The following is a 22072-nucleotide window of genomic DNA, read 5'->3' as shown; positions in this document are numbered from 1 at the left end:
TGCCAAAAAAAAATATTGATTAAAATTTGACCAGCCTAAAAAATGGTAATGAAAGAAATAATTTTTAAAAGCAGCTGTAACACTCGGCTACAAATTAAACGGGCTGTAATAATCCTTCAAAGGACATAAGAGCAAACTACAAAAAATGTGCTTTATTTTAGACATATATTTTGCAACTATTATACATTATTTAATAAATGCACATTCGATTTTTTATATTTGCTTAAATTTATGGATATATTGTTGGTACTTTTTAAAGTATGTAGTGTACGTAGCATGGTGTTATATAAAAAATGCATTGTCAAAACTGTCACTACACCCACACACATAAATTACTTATTAAAATTAATGCATTATATTAAAAATCTCTTGGCAGATTCAAAGGAACCAATAAAATAATTTTACATATTGAGGTGCAATTTTTGAGAGTGCATATGATTTCAATTGGTTATTTTTCAGCTGCTTTTAAAGTTTTGCCGCAAATCAAGAACAGCTGTTGGGCTTTAAATGAACAGCTAGTAGCTCATTAGCTCAGTTGCCTGCTATTTGTCGCCATGAACACAGCGACCACAATCGCCATCGGATTGTTAATGTCCATCCCGCTGATCCTGATGCAGCCGGACCCACAAACAGCCAACTGGTCGGCTCAAATCGCACTGGAACTTCAGGAGCAGCCGGACAAGTTGGCCTATTGTCGTTCGCTTCAGCAACAGAATCTGCGGATATCGCTCCAAAACACTGGATGTGCCGCCATTCTGAGCAACCAGCTCGGCGTGACAGGCGAAATGCTACTTGAGATTCAAAAGCGCTGCTGGGCCGGATGGGGACTCCTGGCAGGACGATGTCGCAAGTTGGCCTAGACTTTAAGGTGCTCAAAAGGGTGATGCGAAATATTCCAAACCTTGTAGCTAACTGAAATAAAGAACACAATGGCAGGCAGCATATGTATATCCGAGATTTTTGACTTGATCTCGAGTTTGTCGTGCCATAAAACCCAAGCATCCATCATATACTCGTGTTAACCCTAATCAAGGAATGGTTCGTTATGTTATGTATACGTCATGTTGGCTCGTCACAGCGCCTCAGGCAAATGACAACAATGCTCGCCGGATGAAGCTGAAGGAACGTTGTCGGCCATTTTTGTTTATCAACCTTCCGTATGGGAAAAAGTGTCCAAAGGAGTCAATCAACTTCCGCTTAGCCATTGCCATTTTTTGTTGCCAGTTAGTCCATGGATTCCATCCTTGCCTGTCCGCCTGGTTGCCATCGCCACTAAAACGCCAAAAATACCGAGTGTCAATCTACAAAACCGGCCACGGCAAGTTGGCGCCTCTTTAGACAGCGAATTATGAGTGGTTTCGTCGAACGATGAGTGAATTTAATACTTGCTGAAAGTTTTTAGAATCAAGTTAAATCTTGGTGCTAACAAGAAATTCAACTGAGGTGGGTAATAAAGAAGTGTGCCATATTACCATGATTTTCATTGCATATATAGTTTACAAAATTCCTACCAACTTATTTTTGATACCAAATTCCTAAAACGATAAGTAATTTGATGCTTAGTATGTATAACTATCACTTTTGGGAACTTGAAGACGCATCAAGGCAAGTTTGCTGACACAGGTGAACAATTGTGCAACATTTAATTCAGCACTATCTGCAGTGACATGCTTGTTTGTTCTATTTTCGTTCTATCTATCGTTCTTGTGCTCAGCCACTAACGAAGCAGAACGGCGAATAGTTACGCAAAATTGCCGACGACCGCGCGTTGTTACGCGCCACGTGTTCCCACAAAGTTGCCATCGCCAACGCCGTCGTCATCAGAATCGGAATCACCATCCGGATTCGGGATTCGACCCACAATGCAGTGCATCTCAGTTTGGCTGGCCAAAGTTTTTATTGGCCAAATTCCCCTGTCGCTGTTCGCGATGCAGTTTTTGGCCAGCGAAAAACCCTTGACCCACTACGTGAGGTAACTTGGCAGTTAGGAAAAAAACTTTTGCAATAAAAACTCCCCAACTAATAGGTTAAATATTTTCCGAAACTTAAAATAATTTAACGCTATAGCTAGGTAGCTAAATATATATATTTACAAACCGGAAAACAGATTTGGGTTAGTAAACTTCAGTGCATAGCAACCATTTCCATGTGAGTCATTAAGACAAAATTAAACATCCGAGAAAACTATTTTAGTCGTACCAAATGGCAGCGTAAGTATATTATATTAAACCAAACAAGTTACGACTAAAGGTTATCCTTGAACAAGTAGTCTAGATTACAAGCCCGGGGATATTCCCCTGGAGGAGCAGGATGATCGCAGACTATTTTGCAAATACCATTACAAAGGAGCTCTACTTCTGTTCATACCCATTTTGTTGGCACCCATTTTAATTGGAACTCCTGTACTGGTAAGAGAAGGGATGGCTTTCAAAGGCATTTAACTAACTTATTTCCTTTAGATTTGCCGCTTTATCTATCTAACACTATGTCTCTACCTGATATATATACTAAATTTAATGGCCAGAGGAGCTGCCGCCTTCATCTATATGGTTTTCATACCCATAGCAGGCATTGCGAGCTCTAAGGAGATCAGTGTATCGTACTACACTGATCTTATATTTTTCGTTTATTCCGGCATATTCATGGGCATCATGATGGACAGTTCCAAATTGAGTGAACGCTTGGCCTACATTGTCATCTCCTTGGTCGGAGGAAGTCTGAAATTGTAAGTCCTTAAATGGCAAATTTATACGTTAGTTTAGAATATCGTTCTGTAGTCTACAGATTTTCCTGACCATCGCCGCGGCCATTGTGTCAATTTTGGTGAATCCCACAATATCCGCTGCCTTTTGGATGAAGATTTCCCAGGCCGTGATGGTGGAATACGATACTGTATGAAATACCTAACATCTGAATCTTAACTTATAGCACATACTTTTTACAGGCTGGCTTGATAAAATTAAACTCCGAAGAAAAGCCCTACGAAGTTGGAGCGTGAGTCCTTGATAACAGTACCTAATCCTTATCCAAATAATTTTATAATCCGCCTCCTAGCAAACCATATCCCACGCGTCCTGTAATCGGAATTTACCTAACCTGTTGCTACGCAGCCTCCTTGGCAGCAAGTCTTTCGCCCATCGTCAATCCCAATGGTGTGATAAGCGATGGTTTTGGGGGGTGATTATGAATTTAATTGCAGTTCGAATGGGTACGAAAGTTGAAGTTGCGTACACTTTTCCAGGTCCCTTAAAGTTCTGGAAATTGCGATGCTAATGGCGGGACCAGCTCTATTGGGTCTCGTAGTCATGATCTTCTGGTTGCAAGTCCTCTTCCTCGGACTCCTCGGTGGCAGTGTGAAGCGCGATCTGGCGGAAATGGCTGGGGCCAAGGCGGGCTTCAAACAGGCCGCGGCTGAAAGAAAACAGGCTCTTGGTCCCTGGGGAATATATCCCATCTTGGCCCTGAGCTTGATTCTATTGATGTTCGTGCTGGTGGCCACTCGCAAGCCGCGCATCTTTACGGGCTGGGATAGTATAAACCATAAGGCGGAATCTGGTCTCTCTGTGGCCGGCATTGGCATGTCCATTCTCTTCTTTGCGATTCCGGCCAACTATATATTCTGCAGGTACTATGTGTGCCGCCAGCCGGAGAAGGAGGGTCCTGCCAATTCACTTCTGAGCTGGAAGGCTGTTAACAACAATACTCCCTGGGCGGAAATCTTCATGCTGGGCGCCGCCTTTAGCTTCAGCTATAGTTCCTCTGCTTGTGGATTGAACACCTACTTGGCGGATTCGATGTCCTCTGATACCAAGGCATTCAATATGAAAAACTTCATCTGCGGCGCCTTGCTTGGAACACTTTGGACCACGCTGTCGCCGGCCACCACTGTGGCCAAGTTGGCACTGCCCACCATGGTAACAGCGGTGAGTCATAATCATATTAAGTCAATAAGATTCCTTCACAGGTGAAATTTCTGATTCGTTTGCTTTCACTAATCTTTATGTTTAATTCTAGGGAAATTCCTTTTCGCTGCCATTTGCCACCGCGTTGCACAATCAGTTTTTGCTGCCCGTGAGCAGCCCGGCCAACACAATTATCGCCGGCTGGGGCAATGTTAGACCTTTCCAATTTGTAAGTAATTCGATTTGATATATATTTGTATAAATATGTATAGCTCATCGGATTTTTCAGTTGCTGGGCGGAAGTATCCTGGCGCTTTTCATGTTCTGCACAATCGCTGGATTCACCATCTTGTTCCGCACCACGGTGCTTTGAATTCAACTAATTTCAACTTCATTTCAGTTCAGCCATCCAAATTTCCGTTTCGATTTCTCTCAACCGCATTTGATAAAATTACCAAGTAAACACCACTGCAATGCGGTGTGTAGAGCAATCTTGTTGACACGTTTAGCATACAAAATCGGAGGTGGAACTGGATTTGGGATGGCTCGGCAACAGCTGCTCCACGGACATTCAGCTCCACGGTCAGGTGATGATAAAACAAAATGCTGCTGCTGTGGCCGTAACTTTCAGAAAAATAAGGACGAAAGAAAGGATCAAACAGCAAGCAAAGCAACAAAGAAGAACTGCATAAAGTTTCTGACCCTGAATTTTTGAAATTCATTTCAAATTGTGCTGTAAATGTTTCAAAACGTAGCCATCGCCAATTAAAGCAACTTAAATTTTGATCAACTTTCTTCTTTTTTTTAGACACAGTAGAGAGTGGCCACTACAAACATGGCATTAAATTGTTGTCCGAGGACCAACGCTTTTAAGCAAATTACACCGTTTCGCATTTAGGGTAATCCCCGCCTGGTCATTCGCACCTAATTCACATCGCTGTAGTCCAAACATTGCCCACACAAGTGTTGGCACTGAATAATTTATTTGTTAATTTAGACGAGGACCAGGCGCATCTGCATACATATGTACATCCCTCTAGCAAACTCTTTCCGGCTGGATACTTTCCGGTTTGGTGTCGCGTGGATCCTCTCCTGCCAAAATACATTAGCGGCTGGAGGTTTCGGCGTCAGCAGCTTTGGGAGGCATTTATATTCAAACTATTTAAATATTAATACAGTGGCGCAGAGTTCGTGAATATTCATAACACTCACGACAATCCAAAATTGCGCATTTAATTGATTTTGCCAAGGTTAACGGCCGCAGATGTTGCTAGTACTCGTAAATTGTGGAAAAAGTGTGTAAATAAAATATAAGCATTTATATAAATTCAATTGCGTATTTATTTTGATAATACCCCATAAGCTGTACCCAATTTTTGTTATTGAAAATTCAATGCAATCATAAAATGGGAGAGCCTTCTTCAGTCTGTGACACTTTTTCAGGTCTTATTGTCATGCCTTTCAATTTGTCTTGAAAATCCCATGGGCTTTTCTACTACTTAGTCAGATGCGGAATTTCCATCTTAAAGTCATTGAAAACCCCAAAAAGGGGGACTCACAAATTATGCATATATATTCAAATATCATGCACGCCTTAAGCTGATTTTCCACGCTGGCAAATTCCGAGCTCACTGGCATTTCCTCATTCCCAAATCTAGGCTCATTATCCTGCTTGACATCTGCCCAGGATTCGCGGTGAAATTGAAAAAAATACTTCCTGTTTTGCAGCTATGAATTCGTATTTACTGTAAGTGGGTTATCACCGTTGAGCACTTTTTTAAGAAATTTCTAAAGAAAAGAAATTATCTTTAAAAGGAGTTTTTTAAAGACTGCTTTCATATTCCCCTTTTTATTTACTCCATATATGAGGTAAAAACGGGCTATTTTCCCCTCGAATTGACAAAAATACAAGTTTAAATTTGAGATAATGCTCAATTTTGTAATTGAAATGTTTTCTACGAATATTATTCCTGCTGTGCTGTCAGTTGCAATCGCGTCTGTGACTGATTTTGCTGACAGCAATCGAGGGAAACAAAAACTAAAAGCCAGAGGACATTTTAACCATTGTCTTAAAACAAAAAGACACAATGCAAATTCGGATATAAAACAGACAGGTTGCAAAGGATGAAAAAAAATATCTGCATCCCAAGAAACAAACATGGTGTAGGATTATTCACCTGCGGCGCCATTATGTCCATTCATTATAACTTCCAGAGTGTACTCCTTTTATATGCGCATGCACTCCCAAGTATAATAGATTTTCTTGCCGTCACTTGGGTCTCCTTGGGTTGCATTGTTTGCTTTATGGACAGACCCCGAAGGTTTCACGATAACTTCCAAACAGGATGCTCAAGTCGGCCATTGTCCTTTCAGACGTCGAAAAAGTTGTCTGGAGCTGATATACGGTTGCTAAGATAATATAGACGCTAAAATTGGAGGAATTGAAATACGTAATATATATTTTTTACACCAATTATGTTGGGTCTCCAATATACATATAATATTTTCATAATTTAATCAGAATAACTTTTTTAAGCCATTTTAGCGAAAGGCTCAACAAAACTGCATAATGTTCATTATTAATTGAATTCATAACAATATGCATGACAATTGAACAGTTAAGGTTAAATCGCTTGTCTGACATTTGTCACAGATAAAGCGATATTTTTGAAACTCGGACAAATGTATGCGCACAACTTGATGGGGAATTCGGATGGCAAAACGCACAATAAAGCGGAAACTAATGAAATTAAAATGATTTTATCGAAAAACAAATAAACAATTTCCATTGATGGCGTCGCGCATGTGCACACAATCGATAATCATGATGGTGAATTTTATTTAATTTATGCGCCTCGCGATAAAGCCCTCATTTTAGACCAGTCATAATGAGCGACCTATTGGTTTCGTGTTGTTGTTAATTTAACCGCCGAGTGAAAAAAAGACGTTAAATTAGCACACAAAACAACGTCGACGACGTCAAATGGGAAAATTCATTTGCCGGCGGAAATCGGGCAGCCATGACGCCATTTTTCAAAATGGCTGTCACTGTCCATTTTTATTTGCCTTTCCGCCTGTCAGTCGCACCCTATATCTCTCTCTCTATCTGTCTGTCTATCGCCGTCTCTCTCTAGTGATTAGCTGTCACGAAGCTGCGGCGAAAGGCAAAAATGAATTATTATCGCGATGCGTTCCAAATGTTGACATAGATTTAAATTATTTGTAACAAAATCAACGAACTGTATCTTCGTCGCTTCCTTCGGCAGCCACGCCCCCTTTCTGCTCGCCCCCATCCTTCAGTCTCCTCACGCCCCAAGGTCCTATAGCTGATTTGATTGCCGAGCAAAATGTTTAAGCAAACACCACAAGACGAGCATCTCAAATGCTCTTTTCCAGAATATCTATACTAAGTGAAAAAGTGCAAAAGAGTGATTCGAAGATTGCGCACCTTAGGATTTTCAAAAAATGATATCATAATTTCGCTTGAAGTGCTTACTTATATTCTTAGTAAGACAACTGATTTTTCCTAATAATACATAAAAATTGTTGTGGCATAACTGCAGTATATTATTTGAAAATTATTCCAGCTAAAAGTTTGTGAATTTTTTAGTAATCTAGCAGCGTCGCATCGCCCTAATATATTTTTGCAATCTTAAATGAGGAATATACAAATATTCCATAAAATTCTGATGCCGCTGGCTTATTACAAATTTCTTTGGGAAATGTTCATCACGTCGTGGTTGGCAACAAGAAGAAGGCAACTAATAGGCTCAATTAATAAACTTTCCCCAGGCATGGGAACTTGTAATGGCTGGTTACCAAGTTTTTCATCCTGCTCATTTATTTCGAAGGATAGTGGCGAACAGTTCCTGGCAAATCCATGACCATGGCAAGGCCAATGCTATTGTCATTATTTTCACTGCCATCTTGGTAGTAATTAGTGCTCCGGGATATGGTTACAGTATAAACAAGTTGTCAGAATGGCCATAATGAATATTTCTGGGTCAAATTTAAGGGTTACGATCTTGTTTACATGTCATTGCCATTGTTTTACTTTAGAACTATTCTTTCTTGATGACTAAGTTTTACTTACATTCCATGCCATTAGATTGTGCCTATGTCTTTGCCAAGGACCTTGGCGTAATATCTGCCAAATACCTTTTCCAAATTCAAAAGGAACAAGGATGGGAAAGCGCTTAGATGTCATCAACATGGATTGGTTTTTTGATTTTCTTCTTTTGCGGCATCTTCTTTGCCCTTACGATTTTACCCACTCAACTGCTCATTACCTTGAACCAGCTACAATGTTTTCCACTTGTGGCATTAATTTCTGCTGTGTAAGCAGATAAATTGCAAAATGTCAAAAGTTGTTGACAGTCATTGGCATCAAACTGGAATCCAGTCACTTTGCCGCACCCTTACTCTGCGAAAACAAGTGGCGATGAGGTGTCTTTCAGCGAGCGAAGTGAACTCAAACACTTTATAGATTGTCTAGGTTTTCGCAGTCAGATTATGACTTTAGTATTGAAGCGTTCATTTCCCTGCTTTGCACCAATGATAATGTTAGCTAATCTGCTTATTTTGCTTCGATATAACTATACTTATAATCTACCTTATTATATTGGGAACTAGGCTTAGGCAGATATGAAGTTATAACTACACTTGCTAAACTTTCTACCATATGTAAGTGTGTTTGTTACTTATTTACTTGATGAGAAAATAATCTTGAGCTCCACACCCCGTACCCTTGACTAAGGTGTTCAATCTTTGAAGCTTTGAATTCCTGGAAGTCGTCTGATACCCACAAGTGGTGCACAAGTATTTTCCTGGGCAGATTCTCAAGGAAGGACACTCTACCTTCTGGCGGCCAATTAACTAATATAACCCTGCGGTCTGCCAATGGCGCCGCCAACAATTACTGACAATTAGGCGCGGCACGAAATTGAATGTTCGCCCCTCAACACACGAAAAGATTGCTCTAAGGGCCAAAACCTGCGAATATTACGCCTCCGAGATATTTGGGCTTACTAATAATGACGAGCTAATTAAAAAGGAGAGGTTCGACAAAGGATAAGACAGTCCAAGAAAGGATTAGGAATTATTGCTTACAAGTCAGATAAAATAATGCTACAATAGTTATTCAAACAATTTTACAAATACTAATTATACAAAATCATAAGTATAATATTATATTTGCTACATAAAGCACTGTTTGTGTTTCATTGTTTTTAAAGCTTATGAGAAGGGTATGCTAGATTCGTCGAAAAGAATGCAACAGGCAGAATAAAGATATCAAGTTTATATATTTTTGATAAGAATAACTAGGCATGTTTGTCAAACGTCAAGATCTCGGAAACTAAATCAAATAACATAGATTGCTGTGCATAAAAAATTAATTTATGTTCGAGAGAGACTTTCAAATTAAAATCTAAAAACGAGTTCATCATGGTATCGAAAACAATCAATACTCTTAGGCGCGAGATGAGGCCCATTGTTCTGAAGTATATGCCGTTCTTGGTGATGTCGTACTACTTTATGGAGGTCTTCTATTCAGTGGTCCACACACCACTTGTGGGCAGGGAAAGAGCGATTGTGATGGACGTGAACGAGTGCTTCGGGCACTTCTACACATGCTTTGATGTCCTGCTGACCATTGGCGCCATCTTTCTTATTCTCTGCACACGAAAGGCGGTGAGCGGAGTGACCCTGCTGCTCATCGGAAGAGTTGTCCACCGGCTGTTCTTCTCGATATGGACCATGTTCTTCTACTTCCTCTTCAACGACAGCCTGGATGTGGGCTCCCTGCTGCTGCTGATGGCGGCCAAAATCAATCTGAGGGATCAGATGGACTGGTTCCAGACAAAGTATAATATGTTATTGCTCGGAGGAAGGCTCTGCCTGTCCAGCTTGTACATCATTTGGATAGACGAGGGCTTGGAGGTAAGTTGCACAATTACCTATTATAAATGGTTAATTAATTTTTCATAATTTTCCAGACCCTTTTCAGCATCGTGTCATTTGGCCTTTTGGTTTTCATTTGGCTTGGGTTCCATTGCAAACTGTTTGCCTATTTGACGGTGGTTGCCCTGCTATATCACGATGTGTTCAGCAATCACTGGAGCATGTTGTGGGGCTGGAACGATACGCTGCTGTCTATACAATACATCTCCCTTCTGTTCTGCAAAATTGGCGGATTCCTAATGCTCTCGGAGCTGGGTGGAGGCAGATGGTCGGTGGATGGATACCGGAAGAGAAGTGGCGAGAAATGGGAGAAAAAAGGCAACTACCGGATCATTAAGACGCAGACGTCGGCCTAGTAATCCTTATCCATTCGACATTTAAGGGATTTGCATAAACTTTAATGGGAAACACTCTCCCAGCGTCTAATGCTATCTTTTTTTATTTTGTATCTCTATTTGTGTACACCTGCCCCTTGGCAACGAAGGGGCCACTCCAAATGCTCTTTGAATCGCGCCTCAGTCGACGTAAATTATTAAAAAGTCTCGAGTTGCGTTTAAGCGGCTTTCCCATCCACTCAAAGCTTTTTTCCCGCTGCAAACTAACATGGGTACATACATATAATGCCGTAAAATTCTTAAATGTGAAAAAGGCAGCAAGAAAATGCGATTCAATGGCACCCTCGTAGCACCGAAGCAAAGATACTCTACACACAACTGGCATTCAGTTGGAGCCGGTTACTACTAGGGACCTGAGCGGATTAAGTAAATGCACAAGGACCCTTTTCGGCGGTAAAAAACGTTCCATTACTTTAATCCCTGTCGCAAACGTCTTCACTTAATTATTGTGACTTTGGCCCGGCCATCAAGGGCCAAGGAGTCGAGGGCCAGGAGCCGGGAGCCAGGAGCCGACTTAAAAGGCAACACTGCCGTTAATGAGTTTCTGGAAGCGGATCACCGGAGCGGGGTGAGATGCCAACCAGGCATGCATTCGAGAACCGCAAAGGACGCAGTGACCTTCGCTCTTGGCTGAAAATCCATTTGCATAAGCGCTTGCTGGATGGAAGGGGCAGTCTCCCGAGGAGCTCCCAACGACATGTGTATGCATCCCCACCACCAGTTTGACCAGGCCAGAAAATGGGGTTCCCATCCTCCCATCCTTTGCTATCGTTTCACTTTATTTTTACTTACCCGCAATGCGTTACTCTTAATTGGAAAGCAGTTGCGTTCTCGCCGTTAAGATCCGAACCTTAAAAGTAATTGACAGTACGATAAACAAGTAAGCGGCCGGTTCCGAGAAGAGCGGATAATCTGAATCCGACAATAAAAGGGTGTAACACTGTACACTGGGCAACACAGTGGATAGAGCGGTGGAAAGGGGCGTCTGACAGATTTGCAGTGGCAGCTGAAGTTATCCTTAAATATCATTTCTCAATAGTTCTTTTTGGCTTCATGGCTTTTAAGCTGTTGCAACCGAGTATTAAATACTCTTTTTGTACTGTCAGGAATTTAAGGTGGTTTGATGTCACAAAATAATAACCACACATTTTTAAATAATCAGTTTTCGCATTTTGCTAATACTATAAGTAAAATTCTCGAATGAAAAACATTTTCACTGCGGGGATTAATAAAATAATAATAAAAAAAAGGACAAAATATGTGATGGCGACATGGGTCGCATCACGAGGCATTAGAATATCCACTGCAACAACGAGGAATACAGAATCTGGTTTAATTAAAACAGCGCCACTAAAGGCTCACCTGTATGTGTATGTGTGAGTGTGTGGTGTGTGTGTTAGTCCAAAGTGAGCACTGTCCTGTGAGTCGCATGCCATTTGCATAAGTAAAATATACACAAAAATCTGGAAATGTGTGCATCTGGTGCATTCATGGCGGCAGACGGAATCTGAACTCTTTGGCCAAACAGGAGTGAAAGCATTTAAGTTTATTTACCTGGGTCGGATTCAGATTTAGGGCAGAAGATGCAGGACGATCTGCAGCTGAATGAATGGCTTCTGCTTAAATAACACTTTACTCAAATAGAGCGTTCGTCGCTGGAAGGAAGTTGGCCAAATAAATGTGTATAATTAATTTGGCCAACTTAGGCTAACAAGAGGCGTAAGCGAGAATATTCAAGTAAGTCACAATCTATGTACGTGCTCTAATATGTTATAATATATTGGATTATATTGTTTATTGAGGGATTCAAAAGTTTGGATAGGCTCTTAAAATTCCTACAGCTTTTCTTATAGCAAACTGAAATAATACCTTTCAATAATTGAATGTAAGGGGAAAAGAGCTTAACTCTGCCTTTTCGGCCCAACCAGATGAATGTGTATAATTAATTTGGCCAGCATAAGCTAACAAGTGATATGTGAGAATATTAAGGTAATTCGAATTCCGTATAATTGCGTTCTAATCAATACTAATAATTATAATAACGTAATTACTTCGTTAAGAGGATTAGATTAGGTTCGAAGCTGCCTGAATGCAAATCAAAACTCAAGAATGCGGATCATATTATTCCTCTCAATTGAACGCCAAGTCAGGAAGTTATTATTTTGTTGGCCAAAAGCACTCAATAGTAGACAAAAGACAGGCATTTGAGGCGCGATGAGATTGGCCCGAAAAGGAGTTCTTCTGCATCGCATAAAACATAATCCTTGTGAATTTAACTTTAAGACACAGCATGGTGAGCATTTCACTTCAAGGACGACACTCACTCACACGTACGAGGCGCAATTCTTGTGGGACCATTATCGTCTCGTTCCCAGCGACATCGTCGCATTACGTAAAAGCGCTTTTACGACAACATTTGAGCAGCCGCAAAGAGCTGGCCCCGAAAAGTAGGCAACGAAATTCGCATCGCACCGGCTAACAGGTTGAATTGCGACCAGAGATTTGAGCGTGTGCAAATGGCTGCGGCAGAGACAATAAAGCTTAGAGCAGCTCCAATGAGGAGGCATCCGCTCACCCATTTTGGCCACCATTTCATTTGCCCCGCTTTTTTTTATTTTCTGCTATTTTTAAGCATTTTCCAATCATCTCCAGAGCTGGATTATTTCGTTGGCGTGACATTAAACAGCTTTTCAGCTACACAAGCATTCGCTTTCGCAATATTTGACTCATTTTTTATATATACATTTCGCATTACAAAGTCATTTTTGGCGCCAATGTTTGGCAATTCAATAATAATGCCAGTTTGCCGGGCTATTAAAATTTCCGACAAGCATTCATGCTGACTTTGACTTGTGTTGAACTTTTCTTTACTTTTTGGCCATGTCCTTTTCCGTAGGCGCCAAAATGTCAGCGACACGTTTTCCAGCAGCGACAATTTATCATAAATATGCATGCACATATACAGTATACAGTATACATCGTATGCCATATATATGCACATGTGAGGCATATAAATCCTGGTCCTGTTGGGCGCCCTTTTGTTTATGCCGCTGTCAGCGCTCGTTTAATTCAACATTAGCGCCTTGCAGCGGTTCGAGGTGTTTTCCCCAGTTGCGCCTGGGTTTTGCTTGGTTTTCTGTGGGTTTCCCTGCTTTTCCCTGGTTTTCCCCGGGCCTTTCCCGACTTTGCCACGCTTTTTAACAGTTCGCCACCGTTGCGTTGGAAGCTTTTGTGCGCCCGCGGCCACTTTCACGCGCTTTTCCCCAGGTTTTCCACTCCTGTTTAGCGCCCATTTTTTTCAAATTGTCAAACTGTCAAATAAATTACACGCGAAACCGTACAAAAGATCTGACGCAGTTGGGCTTCCTTTGTTGGACTCAACTTTTGTGCGGCATATGCATAGGCTCATGAGCACATTATGTTGGCCAGTCTTTGTGGCCAACATTGATTGTCGGCTGGTCGGGAAAAGCGTGCTTTTCATGCAGCATTCGGCGGTGTTCGTGGTTGTCAAGGCGGAGAAATACTCTGGGGCAACTGTTCTATCAGCATGCTGAGAATGAGTTTAATGAATTGAATTCCTTTCACTTGCACAGCATGAAATATTTAAGCTTTTTTAAATATTTAACCAAAAATTATGTACAGACAGAGCTTTCATTCAAAGAAAATCAATGCAATTAATGACTGCTTGTTAATTTCCCAAATTTTGGATCTTCGTGCAAACCCATTGATTTAAAAAACGATATGAAAGGCAGCATTAGAAGTTCGTTGTATTTCGTGCGCTTTATATTAATATTTAACAAGGCACACATTGTCATCCAGAACCTCTCCACATGATCGTCCTGGCAAGCAGTCGCGGGCAATAAAGACTTGGCCAAAAGTCAAGCGGCTTTGGGTGCGGCAAAGTTTGTCTAGGCAAAAGCCGCTTAGTCTAGTTAAATAAAAGCGCTACAAGAGCTAAGCCCGCACACACAGATGCCTCGTCTGATGGCCCCGAAAGTCATCGCAAATTTCGCCAAAGCAGACTTTAATTGCATTTGCAGTGGAAAACTTAAATTATGCCGGCATTGTGCAACTGCAGGAGGGCCCAAACTTTACTTCACGCTCAATTTAAACGGATTTCTACCGCTTGGTAGCGCTCCAACTGGAAGCCACCATTGTCTTTCACCTTTTCGACTTGCCAAAATGGGACAGTCAGTCAAGTCGGTCTATTTATTTATGCCAGATGTGCGCCACAGTCTTCTGTTTGGTTTCCCACACGCTAGCTAGAATTTAAATATTTAAAAAGCGGCAAAACCCCGGTGTGTGTGTGTGTATCGGTGTGTATGTGTGTGTGTGTGCGCGGGACCAGCGCCCATAAATATGCAATGAAGTTTGAGCGGCTTAAATCCTTCTTGGCTTTGGCAAAAACACCAAAGCATTTTCAATCAGCCGGCAATTTTTATGAGTTTTTAACTAATACAAAGCGGCGGCATTGGCCAGGTTAATTAGTGGCAGCTGTTGCCTTAAATTCCATTATGCCTTCTTCTCGACTCCTGGCTGCATTATCTTCATGCTGGAAAAGTTGCGCATACATTTTGGCCCACAAAATCCTCATCTACGAAAGTCGTAAAAAGTTTAACGTGTTCTTAAACTTGTCCGCCGACCATCGATAGACGTTTTTTTCTGCCTGTTTTTTCCTTTCCTCGTTTTTTTTTTTTTGCTTTTCGTTGAACGCAGAAACTCCATAAAAGTTTCAAATTGTTACACGGCGAATGACACGCGCGGCGTCTCCTCTCCTCGATGCGAATTTCCGCATCCGGTGGTCTGTGTGTTAATCTGTTGAAATTTGCGTTTTAATAGAAATGTGTGTTTGCGTTGGCTGCTGTGTGCTTTCTTTTTTTTTCGTTTTGTATTCGCCTTTCTTGCGGTTGAGCTTTATAAATATTTTGCCTGCGCCTTCGGTTTTTGCTTTTGAGGCAGGTTATAAAAACGCTTATTGCCTTTAAGTACGTGATTTTGCTTTTGAGAATCCGAAACACGCACATTCGCAGTGAGTTTTTGTGTTGACAGATGCATTAGGCGTATTGGTTTTACGATTGACGTTGTGGCCATACAAATATAATTTAATTAAAGTAATGGCCACGACAATACTGCCCCACAGGCGTCGCAAAACTAACGAGGGGATAATGCGAGAGCTCTTGTTACTCCTGTGCCAAATATAAAGGATTCGCCAGAGGACATGCTTCAAATGTGATGCGAAACATTTCGCATTTAGTGGCCAAAAGGGTCTGTCGCATAAAATAAGCTATGGCTTTATGACATTTTCTGTTAATTAAAAGCAGCAGCAAGACAAATAGCTAAACAATTTCTAAAGTTAACTGCGTAGAATTCACAACTTAATGCCTACACAAAAATTGTATCAAAAATATGCATTTATGGTGGTTAACTTTACACGTGCAAGCCAAAAATTTTATTTCCACGAAATGACTTAATCGTACCATTGAAGCTTTCGTTTCAATAATTTTCAGGTGTTTCCGTAAAGTATTTATCTGTATGCCAAACATAATCAAAATCTGATAAAGGATTTCAATGAGGCTTCCTGCTTGTCTGAAATGCACTTCTCCTCGCAGCTCAGTCATATGCATTTATTTGTCTATCTATCTGGTTGTTGAAAAAAACATTTGCCTGATTCGATACGTCTAGGCAGAATGCATAAACAAACCAAAAATCTATTTGCGATTTGGCCAAGTCAGCTGGAAAGGACAAAAACAGAGCCAGTTTCCTTGCGGCTGCTCATATTGTTCCAGCATCGAGCTTCGTAATGAACAAGAGGAACAATAGATCGAGATTGACACAGATGGGGTTCGAAATAAAAGAACGAAATTTGCTGGCAGCCACGTCTAATGAACATACGAGTGCCGGACTCATTCAATTCCATTTGCACAAATGGAAATTCCAGATTTTTTGATACCAATAGATACATATGTACATTCCCCCACCTGAATACAACGAATAAAGCCAAAAACGTGCTGCAAACTCAGATATGAGAGCTGTGCAATCATTATAAATTGAAAATGAAAACTTTGTCCCGAAGTATGCCATAAAAATCCGGCGACAGAAAAAGAGATAGTAATACCCATCGACTGTATATGTGAATATATATGAATGCGAATATATATGAATACGACTCATTCATCTCGCCGGCTGATGAATTACATGCCGTGGCACGAATACATCATGCCATAACCCCCAAGTACAAAGTACAATAAACTTGCCTTGTCGACTGGCAAACACAAAAACGTTTTAAATTTCATTTTCTGATAATTCCCCCACAACCCACCCACCCACACACCCACTCGGAATTCATTTGACAAGTTCGTCAGAAAGGTGGCCTCGTAACTTTGCCAGTAGCCGGATGGCAAAAGATGGCGCACAGTGGCATACCTTATGGCTTCCAAGGACGTCGGCTTGCAAAGCTGATTTGCTGGGCCACAAAAAGGTACGATTGTTGGGGGGAATTTGGTCTATCCTTGCGCCAGATAACTCATCATTGAGCGCAATTTGTGTTTAACAATCGTCGGTAATCTTTATTGGATGTCAAGCTTCGCACACTCGAGCAGCAGGAGTGCTAGACTAACTAGACGCATGAATCCTGCTCGGCAAAGTTCTTCACTTCAAGTGTCAAAGCCGGGACACAATCACACATGTATGCAAAGCTTTTCTTTGCCTTCCTTTCCAGCTTCAGCTCCATCTCCATATCCAGTTCCATCTACAGCTCCAGCTCCAGCTCTATTGCTCCTTGCACAGCAAGATGTTTTAGTGACAACGAAAGTGTAATTGAGTGCCACATAACAGACAATTGCGACGCTGCCAAGTGGACGATGCCAGTGGAGAAGCAACAAGGAGCAGGCATTCGAAAAAATGTTCAAGAAAATTGCCACAGCCGACGGAAGAGTTGCTCTTCAGGGCTGCAGAGGTAGGAAACGAAGTTTAAGGTGAGCCAGAGCAGTCAGGATTACAGAGTTTAGAGTTCATCACCCATAAATGTATCTAAAAGTAAGATATGAAAAATCTGATCTTAAATCTTTTGGCATAATTTTTTTAGATTTCTCACTCCGATTTCAAGAACAACCTGATGGCTAATAATCCCGATTTATCCATTTGCAACCCTGATTCGCCTTCAACCAGAACTCTGCCATTATGAGTTGTTCTACTTGATTTTTCATTTCCGTTGAGCAGCTACATGTGCACTGTGCTGGATTTGTTGCCTTTAGGCTGCAGGACAACCAGGACGAGCGGAGGAGCAGGAGCGGAGGAGCAGCTGGAGGAGATGGACGGGTACGGCATAGTTGGACATGTTGCACATGACAAGCGTAAAAGTTTTCAAGTGCTGCACGGCGCGGGATGGGGCGGGCTGGTGGATGGGCGGAAGAGGCGTGGCACTTGGGTAATCAAGCACGACAGCAGCTGCCATTAAGTTGAGGTAAAGCAAAAGCTGGAATAACGGTTGCTACCATTTTTTGGGGGAGGGCCAATGGGGGGCAGGGGGCAAGACGGTAAAATGGGCAAAGGCAGAAACGAGTTTTAATTAAAATGCCCGGCATACTTTAAGGCACGTTTTGTGCTTTATGTCTTGGAGTCTGCTTGGCAAGCAAGAGCGAGGCGAAGAATGGCATGAAAATCGATTAATACAATATTCAGAAGAGATATATATAACCGGAAATTGCTGGAAAATCGAGATCTTAACCAAACACTTCGCACTATACTTGTTATTATCTATATATATTAACTATGTTGCTAATGAGATAATTGTGTGCTTTAAGATCTTGCAAAACTTCAATTTTTGCTTAAACAAAGAAACTATAATTTGAACAACAAATAAAAGCCATTTGAGGTGCCATCTATCAGTCTGATCGGATAATTCTCCCTGTTTCCGCAAGCTATCGATATTATTGCAAAATAAACAATAACATAGGGCAGTAAATTGCGTATTTTCAAATATTAATATTTAAGCGCAGTGCACGGTGCGTAATGCGCTCGCTAATTCAAATGCATTTTGTTGCAGTCCAAGCGAACATTTTATTTCAACACCATGGGCAATAATAACTGAGTTTGGCTAAAAGCTTGTGCGAGCGCTAATTGAGTTGGCTGTGTCGGGAAATGTTGGCCAAAAAGCGGGGGGCGGGGGGGATAGGGGTTATGGCCATACGCAGAGTTGATGGGCCTAAGCTCCAAGTTTATGGAGATCCGAACTTTGGTTTTCAGTTTTCAGTGCGAGTGCGTTAAAATGCCAAACTGCTGACTCGAAATTTGTCACGCACAATCAGCTGCGGTGGTAAGTGCTGACCGGCCACGCCCACACACACACACACACACCCCCATGGATTATGGATGGGTGGGTGGGGTGGTGTGGGCGTGGCAGCGCCACGGTTAGCTGCTAAATCCGCACTCAACACTTTCAAGGTTTCCCGCCTCGCTCGCCGCCAGTAATGAAAAGCCCATGCGCGCTTTTAGTGGCCCAGTTGACAGCTGCCAAAAATATTTCTATGGGCCTCTTAAGCCATCAAAACCCGTGCATTTAATTAAACTGCGACAAAAATATGTAATTGCCAGCGGTGGAGAAGCCAAACGAGAAATGGTTCACCTTGAATGGATTCTGGGAACTAAGTGAAGTCCTTGAGTGTTTCGAAAAACATATGCCCCACGAATTACTTAAAAATTCTGGTTTTTAATTTTTATTTAAAAGAGAAAAAACCACATCCCAATATATTAATTAAAAAACCTAAAATGAGCAAGTTGTTAATTAAATCGATTATAACAGCTGTTTTACGAATTTGATTCATTAAAACGATGAAAAATACAATTATTTAACCGTTTCCAAACTGTCAATTAACCGATGTTAATCAAGTTTTCACAATTAACCGCCAAATGACAGCTGAAATGAACTTTCAATTGGTAAATCAGCCACCCGAAATCCAACGGCATGTCAACCAGCCAGCTAGAATTAAAATTAATTAATGGCATTTGTTTCTGCAACTGGTTTTGCATGCAAGCAATTATTGAATAACGATTTTAATTGATTTTCAGCCAGAAATTCACAAAACCCTCAAAACATCAGCCGGCTCCGCAAAGGCAGACTTCCCCAATTAAGCAACAAAGAAAAAAGTTTGCCCGGATTTTCGCAAAATACTATCTACTATCCAATGCGAATAAAAAAACAACACATAGCAGCATGTTTCATAAAAAATTCGTTAGTTTTTATCATTCGCGCAGTGAGTTTTGCATACCTTCATATATTCCAAATTTCTTTTTTTCCATCGTTGAATCCAAATGTTTGTCAAACATATTGGGTAGCTATTTTTGCGCATTTGATTTGCATTTACTCAATTTCCCAACGAATTTTTTCTGTTGAATTGAACATTAGATGCGCAACATGTGTTTTATGCATTTAGTTGTGATTGCCATTGCAATTCCATGGCTAACGAACGGCTTAATTCAAAATGGAATTTAATTTGGTTAATAAGAAATGTATAATTAAGTAATCTGAGCATTGGTTTTAATTATAAATCGAACATTTTTCACGTACGTTTTCAATTTCCAATAATTAAGATTACTACCACAACGTTTTTATTAAGTCTGTCTTATGTTACGAGCTGCCATTTATTTTCTTAACAAAAACTTTCCGCGTGAGCTCTTCAGCTTACTCGACGACTTCATCTCCTGGTTTCCGCTGCTGAGTATTAAGTATACGCCCCGAGCAACAATGATGATGCGCAGGTTTTTGTATTTTAACTTTCAGCGAGGCAGCTGGGCGGCAAGTAAATATAACCTGTCCGGAGTCCGGACTCCATCCACCCCCTACCCTCTATCATCCCTAGCATCCTTTACCGCAGGTAAACCACGAGGATACCACCCACCCGCCACCCTAACACGTGGTCTCCTTGTGAGCGCACGTGTGTACATTTTTAATTATGCGAGAGCACACAGAGCGACGCGATGAAAACAGAGCAGCGTGAATGTCGGGCAACTAACTTATTAAAAAGCACTCGACCGGCAGCATATATACATTTGCCGAATAAAGCGGAAATTAAGGCAAACTAGGTGCACGCATTCTAGGCCCCCGTTTCCTACATTTCCCAAGGACGCATTTCCAAGCCTATCCTTCCGTTCGCAATTTTCAACTGACCACCTTGTGGCGCAGACAAGACGTGGAAGTTACTCAAGCGAAATTTTCCCGCAAGTGATTTGCATAACTGTAGGCAGATGCCAATGGCTGTTGCTTTTGCTCCCCACATTGTATGGCACTAAGGGCCGAGTTATAGAGAAATGTCGGGGAAAACCCCATGAAATCCTTCAGTAAGCCGGCTTACTGACTGACTGAAGATAACCTAAAAGTGTGCAAAGCCTATTAAGCTGGCAAAGCCAAGAGCAAACGAATAAATGAAAAAAATCCAGAGTGGATAGAATTGTTTGTGAACTACTCGTAAAAATGTAACTTCCATAACTGAGTTGGAAATTGCTTAATTTGACGCGGGGCAGGTCCGAAAATCGAGTATACCGAATATCAGATACCGTGCAGGAGCTTAAATCGCAAAAGTAATACGAAGATGAACAGATATCAGATAATAAAAGTGGCAGCCTTTTTTCAAATCAGTGTAAAATTATTAAAAAAACATTTAAACAACAAAACAAAGATATATTTATTAATATATTCATTATTATATTACAGCCAAACCAACTAACCATCGCCCTTTTAATTGGTATGAGTTTCGAATGCAAATTTGCATACTAATTATTAGTTTAGATGTAATTATAATTCATTGGTCTTGCATAAATACATGTGTAATATTTTTTGTTAATAAATGAAACAACATACCCCGACTACCTCGCAATCAGAGCACAAAACTAAGCACCATAAATCTTATCTTACGGCCAGTGGAAAGGGACTGGGAATTCGGGCAGGGCAAAAATTATTACACGCCTCATTTGGCAGCGCCTTGAAGAGTCTGCTTATTATATTTTGATTATTTTCGGCACGCGTGTTTCGCAGGACCTCAAAGCAAGGATCTCCGCGTCGAGAGCTGTAAACAAATTCGTGAAATGCGCAGACTGGTCAAGGGGCGGATGTCGATTTGCAAGGACGAGGAGGATAAACAGGCCAGCTGGGTTTTTTTTTGGTTTTTTTTTGTTTCGGCTGCATAATTTTTTCATTTTATTTTTGGACTCGTTTGGCCTGCTTTTGTCCATAATGAGATATCTCTATCCTCCTTTGTTTCTTTTCATCATTTTGCGCTACACTCCGTCCATTGTGTTGCCGTGCTTGTTGTTTTTGCATTTCGCGAAATGCCGCTGGGAAATTCTTGTAACCAACAAAAAAGGAGCAAAAATCCACTGGGCTCAAATGGCAATGATGGCGTCGAGGTGGTCTTATTAATTAGGACACGCGCCCTGAGTTGTATATATTCCCTAATATTCTCCACTTCAAATATACACGTGAACCTCAAAAGGGACCGCGGTTATTCTTATTTAAATGCATGGCAAGGTTTTCTTTCAGAAAGCTCCTCCTGATTGCCAAATTTTGATTAGCATATGAATGCAGAAGGGACAAAAATAAACTTATTATTGCTTTTGTGCCGTTTACTCGTGTAAAATTATACATTTCAACAAACTATCTTTTTTATTATTAATATATTGAGATAATACGAAAAAGAACTAATTGGTACGATAGTTTACAATGCTCCTGCTATCATCCTTAAACAATTTTTGAATGTAATGATCTATGTTCTTCTCAACTACAGTCTTTTATTTTTCAGTGGACGCCAGCAACACATATTT

At 41.0% G+C, this 22072-nt stretch overlaps 3 protein-coding genes across 4 annotated transcripts; all 3 read left to right on the top strand.

The window, feature by feature from the left end:
• The first annotated feature begins 554 nt into the window (after window positions 1-554).
• LOC117150334 lies at window positions 555-940 on the top strand. Its single transcript, XM_033317182.1, has one exon. The coding sequence runs from the start codon at window positions 555-557 to the stop codon at window positions 858-860; it is 306 nt and encodes a 101-aa protein (XP_033173073.1). The 3' UTR covers window positions 861-940.
• A 1183-nt stretch (window positions 941-2123) lies between these two features.
• Window positions 2124-4688, top strand: LOC117150891 (protein I'm not dead yet). Of its 2 annotated transcripts, none has more exons than XM_033318028.1 (9): window positions 2124-2210; window positions 2270-2408; window positions 2460-2725; window positions 2778-2892; window positions 2945-2994; window positions 3055-3177; window positions 3242-3923; window positions 4015-4131; window positions 4192-4688. In XM_033318028.1, the coding sequence occupies exons 1-9, from the start codon at window positions 2203-2205 to the stop codon at window positions 4273-4275; spliced, it is 1584 nt and encodes a 527-aa protein (XP_033173919.1). In that variant the 5' UTR covers window positions 2124-2202; the 3' UTR covers window positions 4276-4688. The 2 variants fall into 2 exon arrangements, with proteins under 2 accessions (XP_033173919.1, XP_033173918.1); XM_033318027.1 differs by having other exon boundaries at window positions 2183-2210; window positions 2267-2408.
• A 4556-nt stretch (window positions 4689-9244) lies between these two features.
• LOC117145231 (uncharacterized protein T02E1.7) lies at window positions 9245-10427 on the top strand. Its single transcript, XM_033310809.1, has 2 exons — window positions 9245-9842; window positions 9899-10427. The coding sequence occupies exons 1-2, from the start codon at window positions 9348-9350 to the stop codon at window positions 10217-10219; spliced, it is 816 nt and encodes a 271-aa protein (XP_033166700.1). The 5' UTR covers window positions 9245-9347; the 3' UTR covers window positions 10220-10427.
• The last annotated feature ends 11645 nt before the right edge of the window (window positions 10428-22072 follow it).

Source organism: Drosophila mauritiana, chromosome 2L (genome assembly GCF_004382145.1).
Source record: "Drosophila mauritiana strain mau12 chromosome 2L, ASM438214v1, whole genome shotgun sequence".
Lineage (NCBI taxonomy): Eukaryota > Metazoa > Arthropoda > Insecta > Diptera > Drosophilidae > Drosophila > Drosophila mauritiana.
This window is presented reverse-complemented; position numbering and strand designations above follow the sequence as displayed.